The sequence below is a fragment of the Herpailurus yagouaroundi genome, unplaced genomic scaffold (genome assembly GCF_014898765.1).
Source record: "Herpailurus yagouaroundi ecotype Mexico unplaced genomic scaffold, PumYag 190, whole genome shotgun sequence".
In the NCBI taxonomy this organism is placed as follows: domain Eukaryota; kingdom Metazoa; phylum Chordata; class Mammalia; order Carnivora; family Felidae; genus Herpailurus; species Herpailurus yagouaroundi.
The window spans coordinates 27,653,435-27,663,135 of NW_024412421.1; the positions used below are offsets into that span (position 1 = coordinate 27,653,435).

The following is a 9,701-nucleotide window of genomic DNA, read 5'->3' on the forward strand; positions in this document are numbered from 1 at the left end:
TGAATGATACTTGTGTCAAGTCTCTTAAGATCAATAGAGTTTCCCCTCTCCCTCTTTTTTTTTTTTCTTCTTTGCCGTGTATTTGTTGAAGAAACCAAATTGCCCTCTGGAGTTTTCCAGCATCTGGATGACACTGATTGCATCCGCATGGTAAGATTCCTGTTGTGTTGTTTTGTTTTGTTTTGTTTTGTTTTGTTTTGTTTTGGCAAGTATCCTTCATAAGTGGTGTTGTGATCTTCCATGAGGAGGCTCATAATACCTGGTTGTCTTCTTTTGATGCTAGTCATTGATGACCATATCCTGGACCTACTGATTCTTTAAAAATTTTTTTCATTACTTTAAAATTTTTTCATATTATAATACAGGTAGTCAGATGTTAGAGGAGTATATTTATTTATTGTTGAGAGAGAGAGAGAGATCAGGGGTGGTGCAGAGAAAGAGAGAGAGAGAGAGACAGAGGATCTGAAGCAGGCTCTGAGCTGTCAGTACAGAGCCCGACTCAGGGCTTGAACTCGTGAACCATGAGATCATGACCTGAGCTGAAGTCGGGCACTTAACTGACTGAGGCACCCCAGACCCATTGATTCTTTAAGAATTTGCAGCTTGTGGCCTATAATGATTTAAAAAAAAAAAAAGTTATCTGAAATCTTTCTGTCCTACTGCATCAGTTTGAACTTCATACTGATTCTAAACAGCAGCAGCAACAAAAATGCATCCCCTCCTTCTCTCACCCCCGCGTTTCATTTCATTAAGGAGATGCCTGTGGTGAGCTTTGACCTCTTGGGAGTAGCTGAGCATGAGGAGTCCTGATTCATCCAGCACACATCGTAAACTTCAGGGACAAGGGACGGGCTCTTGCAGGAGCCTGCTCTGTCTGGAAGCCCCTCAGCCTGTCCTCGGTTCCAGGTCAAGGGTGTCTCCGCCTTCCTTCGTCCCTTCCCAGAAGGCCTGGACCTTCCCTCCCTCCTGAAATTGTGGTTTTCATCTCCACAGGGCAGACCAAGCCTTTGAAGGTGCCTGAAGACTTGCTGGCAATGGTGAAAAAGCTGCACAAAGGTCATGCATGTCTTTGTGTCTGAGGCTCAGCCTGGGGTTTTGAGGCAGGCAGATGCGGTTCAAACCCAGACCCCTCAACTCACAGCCTTGGGAAATTATCCCACTGCACATTCTCGCTCTTGCACAACTTAATTCTTTGAACTAAAAATATAGCTTCAAAATTCAAGAAGTATAAGAGGATGGAAAAGCCTCCTCTCTTACACACATGAACGCACACACAAACACCAGCCACCCGTGTCCCTGACCCAAGGGCTCGCAGCAACTATTTTTAAATTCTTAGGTATCTTTCCAGAGATTAAGCAAAATACATTCATGGGTGTGTATTCTCTGTCCTCCCTTTTAATACACGATGGCAAATGGCAATGCAGATGACTGTACCTTGCTTCCATTGTTGAGGGGGCCCAGGAGCCAGCCTACATCTGGGCTGGGGCAGGGTACTGGCCACGTTTGAGGTTTGACCCCCACCCCAGCCCATCTGCAACTTAAATACTGTGATCCATTGGTCTGTTTGGTCTGTTCCAAATAAAAGAGAATCACTTCTTCCTCCTGCCCTCACACTGTCCCCGCAACCCCTATGGCCACCTGCAGAAGTGCATGGGGCTGCTGCGTAGGCTAAAATTAGGTAGAGAACTTACGGGACTGGAAATGCAGGGTGTTGGTGACCTTCTCCAGTAAAGTGAAGACCCTCAGGAATTTGTTATTGTAATCAGCACCTTGGGGAGTATCCAGTCTCCTGGAAGTCTCTGGGGATGGGGTTGGTGGCCTGGGAAAATCAAGGGCTTGAGTTTATTAACTCCAGAACTCCAGATTCTCAGGGGTTGGCAGTGAGACCCAGCAAGGGGTGGGAAGCTTTTGCCCCAATTCTGTGCAGCTGACTGAAGTCAGAGAGGGCTGAGGAGGAAGTCTTTGCCATACAGAGCCCTGAAATTGGGACTGAGAAGTTAGAGATGGTTCCCTAAAGAGAGAATGATCTCCCTGTCACGGGAGAACCTTAAAGTTGCTATCCACAGAGGAAAGCATTTTTCTCATTTCTCAAATGTGGCCAAGACCACAGTCAGATGGACAGAAGTGACTGCCAGACTTTCAACAGGGGGGAGCAGGTGGGAGATCTCCACACTCCCACCACCCTCAAAATTACATCCAGAAGCCTCCAGCATGCCCCAGGAGGCCCTGAGTGATCTGCCATCCCACTTGGCCCACCTGGCCTCCTGGTGCTTTTGACTTGCTCGCTAGACTCACACCAGCCACACCAGGCCCTCAGCCATTACTTGGGCATCTGCCTCACTCGCTCCCACCGCTGGGGCTTTGCCCTTGTCCCTCCGCCTGGCATGGTTCCCTCTTCCATGCTCCCCACGCCATGGAGTGGGCAGGGCTCCCTTCCCTCACCTCTATATCAAGAAGCACCCTCTACCCTTTCCCTCTTCAACCCCTTGCTTCGCTTTGTTCCATCCACCGCAGTTACTGTCGCCCACATTGATAGCCTGTATCTCCGTTCGATGTCCATTTTTCCCATGCAGGATGCACACCCTGCAAGGGCCTCTCACAGAACCCAACGTGTAGCAGGCGCTCAATAAACGCGTTTTGATTGCTAGTAGCAGAGACACTGTGCCGACAACCCACCCACCTCCATCTGCCTTAGACAGCCAGGCGTCTATCTTCTCTGGCTCAGTCTTCCTTTCGTTCTGCAGAGGGAAGTCTGGAGCCACAGATTGAAGACCTGATTAACCGGATTAATGAGCTTCAGCAAGGTAAATGCCAGGACCTAGGCTTCCTAGCTGGCCAGGAAGAACCTCGACTTGGAGTGCTTCCTGGCACTTCCTGGAGTGCCTCCACTTCCTCAGCTCTAAAATCCAGGCACCTCTGGCTTCCTTAAAGATGAGTGTGCAGAGTCTCAGTGGGCAAGAGAATAGCAGAGGTAGAGGCTGCACTCACACAGTGTCTTCTCTTTTTTGGCCTAGCAAAGAAGAAATCCAGTGAGGAAATGGTAGAGGCCCAAGCTCTCTGGGAGAGCCTGCACAGGGAACTGGACTCCTGTAAGTGGCACTAAGAGAGGGACCCAGAGATCTTAGGAGCACTGCTGATGTTCTCTGCATGCCTCAAGGTCTTTGCATGGATGTTCCCTCCACCTGCATTGCTCTTACCCCTATAATCCAGATTGCCTTTAGTTGTCTCATCACCTTTCTGCTGTCAGCGCAAACTTCATTCTAACAGGTCGACCTCAATGCCCCATCGGAATATGGAATGGCACCTTCTGTCTGTCACCATCACTTTCCTGCTTGACTCGTTTCTTCACAGCCTTTATTTCCATTTGACATAACAGATTTATTTCTAGTCATCTATCCCATTGGCCTAAACCCTGTGCATTCTGCAGTGTTCGCTCCTTTGGCATTTGCAGATAATGTGGACACTGAGGGGGAGAAACTGGATCAGGATGCCCCCCCCCCAGTAGGAGATGGGTGCGGGTGGCAAGTACCCCCCCCCCCCCCCCCGCCCTGGCACTGTACCTTACCTTCGGTAACCTTGGTATGCCTTGTGCGCGAAGTGGCAGTGGGGGCACGGGGCGTGGCCCCTGGAGGCTCAAAGTGTCCCTGTGTTTTCCAGTGAATAGAGAGAAAGTTCACCTAGAGGAGGTCTTGAGCAAAAAGCAAGGTATTTATCAGCTCTCTGTCTTCATTGTTCTACCCCATTCTACCCACAAAAGCCCACCGTTCCCAGAATAGCTAGAGGAATCCCACTGACACGCGAGTCAGGGTGCTTCCCTCTCTGCTCACATCTGTCCCTTGGCGGCCACCTGACTCGAAGTAAACACTGAGGGCCTCTGAGTGCCCTCCGATGTGCGATAGATAGGATGTGGGGCCCATGACGTCCTCCCATCCCTGATTCCCCAAGAGCTCACACAGGGCTCCCTTGGTTCCTCTCCCCACAGAGGCACTGGGGATCCTCCAGCTGCACTGCCAGAGGAAGGAAGGTGGCGCTCAGAGGTAAGAGGTCCTGCCCAACTCTTTCCTCCTTTGTTCCCAACCTGAAGGAGGATGGGGCAAGAGCTACGGAATATATACCTTGGACACACACTTCTCATTTTTCCTTTCTGCAGAGTAGCTAGACTTGAGACTCTCTCTCATCTTTGATATCAGATAATAGTGTTGAGATTAACTCACTCATTTAAACGTTCATTGCTAGTTTCTTTATTAAATAAATTTCACCCACTGGTGTTATTCTGAATCTTCTCTTGGTTACCAGCTCTCCCACCATCCATTCAATTGTTTATCTATCTGCCCATTTAGGCCCCCCAGTCATCCATTCACCCACCCAGCCATCCATTCATCTACACATCTCTGCAATCCTTTGCCAGCCAGCCAGCCAGCCAGCCAGCCAGCCATTATGTCTTCCATCCAATCACCCATTCACCCTCACTCCATCTTTCCAATCACCCATTCATCTAGCTGTTTATTTCTTCCCCCAACCATCCATCCAGCCATCTATCCATCCTTCTAGCAATTCCTCCTTTATTTCTCTGTCCAGCCACCATCCCTCCACACTTCATTTGTCCAGCCAGCTATCCTCTCTCCCGCCAGTCACCCGCCCATCCAGTTATTGTCCATCCGACCATCTCTCTATCCACCTCCATCCTTTGAACGTTTCCTTTCTTTGTGACCAGATGTCTCACACCCTGGCGGACCATGACTTTAACAGTGTAGGAAAACCCGGTGATAAAGTGGATGTATGCTTAACCACACCACACGTATCAGTTTATGTTCGTTTTTCTACCTAATCCCCACAATGACAAGGACAGGAGTTAAGGGCTACTGTCACCTTCCCACCACTACCACCATTTTACATATGAGGAAACTGAGACCCAGACTGGTCGAGTAGCTTGTCCAGGGTCCCAGTAGAATAGCAGATCCAGAATTCAGGTCAGGACTTTACAATCTATTAAGCCAAACTACTGTACCCCTCACGGAGGTTTCTTGGGAAGGCATGGTTTGATGAGGGACAGGATGAACAGGGTGATCATCTCAGAGGCCCATAATGCTGCCCACTGTGTCACAGAAGAAAGGAGAATGATGAAGGTTATGAACAGACCACCCCACCCCCCACCCTTGCTGAAGGAAATGGAGGCTTATTTAGAGACTATGACTTAAGAGCTGTCTTTCTCCTTCCAGGAAGAACGTGTTGCAGGAGTGCACAGAGCAAATTTCTGTCCATAACTGTCAGGTTACAGAGAGTTGCAGGCAGAGGAAGCTGGGGTAACCCCACATCTACAGACTGATGTGGCAATGGCTGGGCGTGGGAGTGGGGCTTGCATCAGGGAGAGTTTGTTGGAAGAGGAGCTGTTGGAAACAAGGCTTGGAGAAGAAAGCCCATAAACGGGCTCCTAGTAGAGGGAGCACCAGGCAGAGATCCAAGGGTCCCCCAGAGGAATCCCCAGACTGGGCCAGGCTGGGTGTCAGTCTCAGTGTCAGTCTAGCATGTGCTCTCTCATTCCTGGGTCTTGGCCCCTAGGGTTCAGGTTGAAGAACAGCTGGAGAATTTGATGAGCCAGCACAAGGACCTCTGGGAATTGCACGTGAGCCATCCTCATTGCCTCCAACCAAAGCCCTTCGTCTCCTGGCTTCTGTGTCCCCACAGACTGGCTCGGTGCCCACCCACTGCTCAGCCCCAACTCCATGGGACAGTCCTTGTCTCCTTTCTTCCTCTTACCCACCTAGTCAGCCCTTCAGCGTTCACCTTAAATCTAGTCACCTCTTACCATCCCCCATTGCCACGTCTAGCATCTATGGCCCGGCCTGTTGCAGTAGCCTTTGCCGAGCATTTTGCTTACTTCCTGCTCACCTAGAGTTCGCTCCCCTTGCAGTGGCAAATGGGAACCCTGAAAAGGCCATGGTTTGATCATCCCTTCATTCAATTAATGTTGCTGGATGCATCCAGCAACATTCCAAGCAGGAGGAGACAGTGAGGAGCCAAAGGGGTCAAGGATTTGTTGTCCCCAGGATGGTTGGGGGGTGGGGGTGGGGGGCATACTCAGACTCCAAACAAAAAAATAAGTAGATAGATCATGTAATGTCAGTGGGGAAGGCGTCTCTAAGCAGGTGACATCTGAATGCAGACATAAAGTAAGGGAGGAAAACATTCAGGTGTCGTGGTGCAAATGCTCCTGGAAGAAGGAAAGGCAATGCAAAGGCCCTGAGGCTGACGTGCGTCTTGGGTATTGAAGAAGAGCAAAGGGTGGGGTGGGGTGGGGGGGGCGGGGTGGGGAGAGTGAGAAGAGATTTGAGAGGTGCACGGGGATATACGGAGCTTTTGGAGAAGAAATGTGTCTCACCACCACCAACCACAGCAGGAACTGCACATGGAGTTAAACCGTTGAATGAATGAATGAATGACCTAATTCGGGTAAGGACTTGCTGAGAGGACAGACAGACGGACCGGTCCCCTCTCTCGCAGATGTTGGAGCAGCGATTGACCTGGGAGATACGTGCCCTGCAGAGCAGCAAGGAGCAGCTGCTCTCTGAAGGTTGTACTCCGAGCAGGGGGCGGGGCGAGGGGCGGGGCCGAGTCCGCCGGAGCTCCCGGCCCCGCCCGTGACCCCCCGCCCACCCACAGAGAAACTGGCCCGGGACAAGCTGCGGGAGGTGGAGTGGAGGCTGCGCTCGCCACCCGAGGTCGGGGGCGCCCGGATGGCGAACGACGGGTGAGAGGGCAGGGGCCCTGGGGTGAAGGGGAAGGAACCAGGAGGAGAGGAATGGGCTAACTTTCCCCCCTCGCTCCGGCACAGCCTCCAGCCGACCCCGGGGCGGGCTGGCGGGACTTCTGGGGCGCCGCGCTCCTTGCACCCGCGCCGCTCGCGCCTCGGCTGCTCTGCGTCTGCGGTCTCTGTCGGGATCTCGGTGGCTTCCTCCCCTTGCCGCCCCACTCTCGTTCTCTTCTTCCTCTCTCCGCCCCCCCCCCCCCCCCCCCCGCCCCCCGGGCGCCCGGGGGGGGGGGGGGATCCCGGGGGGCGGGGGGCTGCCCCAAACCGTTGCCCCCCAAAGGACGCGGCCTGCAAAGGAGAGGTAGGGAGCCCGGCGACAGCGGCGAGGGGGCAGAGACGGCGGGGCTGCCCTCGGAGTCCCTCGGAGTCAGCGTCCGTGGGGAGCAGGGCGTCCCGGTGGAGGACGTGAGGGACAGGGTGAAGGCAGCCGCCCACCCGCGTGCCCGGAAGCCAGCGCCCTCGGGAGCCGGGGCCCGCAGCCTGACTCGTGGCTCCCGCAGGCCGGCCCCGAGCGCCCCAGCGCCCGCAGCGAGGACCTGGAGCCGCCCCCAGACCCATAGGACCCGCCCCGCCCCCTCCCCCCACGCCCCTCCTTCGAAGGCGACCGGAAATAAAGGCGCGGATTTCGGACCGTCCTCCACCTCCAGCTTCGGTCTGTTCTCCAATTCCTAACTGTTTTACCAACAGGAGCTAAAGGGAACGTGTTAAACACCCATATAAGGTCCTGTATGTCTCCTAGTAAATCCCAGCCTCCCAACAGCCCCTGCATCCCCCACAGCCGCCACTGACCTCGGGCCCCTTCCCTGCCCCCCCTCACCGGGGCAGTTCCAGCCAGCTGCTGCTGCACCCTCTCCAAGTACTTTTTCATCTCAGGACCTTTGCCCTGCTTCCCCCAGGTCTCTACAACAGCAAGTCGGTTAAGTATGTCAGCTCCCTTGGAGGCTGGCGTGGGGGACCCTGTTCCAAAAGGTGTCTTGTTGGGGCGCCTGGGTGGCTCAGTGGGTTGGGCATCTGACTCTTGGATTTTGGTTGGGTCATGATCCCAGGGTGGTGGGATCGAGGCCCTGGTGCGACTCTGTTCTGAGTGTGGATCCTGCTTAAGATTCTCTCTCTTCCTCTGCCCTCAGCCCCTTCCCCCTTTCAAAAAAAATAAAATGAATTAAAAAAAATTGAAATTCAAAAGGTGTCTTGCGCCAGGGTCCTGTCATTTACCAAACATGTATTCATTAAATGCACGTGCTGGTTGCTGTGTGCCAGGCACTATTGGAGGCCCTGGTTTTAAATCAGAACAGGGGCTTGTAATCTATTAAGTGCTTACTAAACGGTTCCCATCAACTTACTGTTATTCCCAGGCTACAGATGAGGAACACCAAGGTGTGTATATCTCTTACAACAGGGATTTTTATGCAATAAATACTCAATACATTGTACCTACTGTTTATTATTCTCGTTACTATTCTTATCATTCCCAATCTAGAGATGAAGAAAATTGAGTCAGTGAATGTAAACAGTAAGCCCATAATAAATATTCAGTCTGGCCATTGTTATTATAGCACAGATGAGGCCACAGAAAGCTTTAATCCCTGTTCCATGGCTTCTACCAGGCCCAGCTGACGACTGGCCTGCCCCTGATCACCGTGTAGATTACAAAATGCCCAGGCTTCAGGAACGCACTTTACGCAATTGTCATGCCATCAGAACTGTTGAATGGCTGTTGAGGAGCAGGACAATCACATGTTCTTAAGCTTTTACCCTACGCCTTATTTATTAACTCTGAAGGGGGGGGGTGTACCTTTACAGTGGGGAGATCAGAGGGCGAGACCACCTGAACCAGGGGCTGAGTGTCGCATGACCAGCTGGGGGGCCACTTGACCCTATCTTCCTGGTGCGACGTGTGGCAGGTACCCATCAGCACGCATGTGAGGATCTTGATGAAAATGCTTAACTTAAATTGAATCAGTTGGAAACGACGGTGAGGGTTCTGTAGTGCAGCTCCCGTGCACATCAGGAACAGGTCCGTGTCGTGAAGAATTGGAGAAGCTCTTATGTATCAGTTTCCTGTCACTGCGGTAATAAATTGCCACAAACCTGGTGGCTAAACCAAGTGTATTACCAATGTGTTACCTCAGAGTTCCGGAGGCCAGAAGTCCCAGTTCTGGAGGAACTGGGTGTCGTCAGCTTTCTGCTCCTCCTGGATGCTCTTAGAATCTATTCCTTACCTTTTCCAGCTTCTCCAGCTACCTTAAATATTTGCCTCCTTCCCTCCAATCCCTGCTTCAATCTGCACATCTCCTTCTCTGACCTTGACCCTCCTGCCTCCCTCTCAAGGACCCCTTCTGATGACATTAGGTAATCGGGGAAAACCCCCCAACCCAAGGCGCCTAACTAAAACACACCTGCAAAGTCCCTCCAGCCACATTAGGTCACATACTCCCAGGTTGTGTGGATTAGGGTATGGACATCTTTGGGGGCCATTATTCTGTGCTACCACCCTTGGAGGACTGTTCTCGAGTGGGAGAGACCAAAGAGACCAAAGGCAATTCATGAAACTTGACTGGGCCCTGCATCAAGGCTGGGAGAAAACAGCTGCAAAAGACATGGTGGGGTCCTTGGGGGGGAATTTAAGAACAGAGTGAAATTTGGATGGCAGGGCGGAATTAGTGTGGATTTCTAACAGTGGCACTGGCAGGGGGTTGGTTGCAGAGTGTCCTTATCTTGGCGGGAGGCGGTCGGAAGTAGGTTTTAAGTTTCCAAATGTCTGCCACCAGTGCTCCAATGGTTTGGCAGAGCAGAAGTGGGTCCGTGTGTGGATTCAGAGACTTGGAGGATAGAGTGGGTGCGGAAAGAGACTAGTAATCGGTCTGCAGGGGCGGGGTGGGGGGGTTGTATGATT

The 9,701-nt window shown here is 52.3% G+C and overlaps 1 protein-coding gene across 6 annotated transcripts in view; it reads left to right on the plus strand.

Moving 5' to 3' along the window:
- The window catches only part of SYCE1L (synaptonemal complex central element protein 1 like), a 12,647-nt gene extending 5,204 nt beyond the window's left edge, over positions 1-7,443 (plus strand). For 2 of the 6 annotated variants that reach the window (XM_040443187.1, XM_040443184.1), the window contains exons 2-12: positions 994-1,056; positions 2,745-2,804; positions 3,015-3,089; positions 3,658-3,705; positions 3,983-4,037; positions 5,220-5,303; positions 5,560-5,623; positions 6,502-6,571; positions 6,661-6,748; positions 7,025-7,109; positions 7,309-7,443. In XM_040443187.1, the coding sequence (XP_040299121.1) occupies positions 1,035-1,056; positions 2,745-2,804; positions 3,015-3,089; positions 3,658-3,705; positions 3,983-4,037; positions 5,220-5,303; positions 5,560-5,623; positions 6,502-6,571; positions 6,661-6,748; positions 7,025-7,109; positions 7,309-7,368 (711 nt within the window). In that variant the 5' untranslated portion in view covers positions 994-1,034 and the 3' untranslated portion in view covers positions 7,369-7,443. Of the gene's footprint in view, positions 1-993; positions 1,057-2,744; positions 2,805-3,014; positions 3,090-3,657; positions 3,706-3,982; positions 4,038-5,219; positions 5,304-5,559; positions 6,273-6,501; positions 6,572-6,660; positions 6,761-7,024; positions 7,110-7,308 lie in introns of those variants that run through there. The other 4 variants (XR_005780843.1, XM_040443186.1, XM_040443185.1 and 1 more) reach the window with 4 other exon arrangements.
- Positions 7,444-9,701: the final 2,258 nt, after the last annotated feature.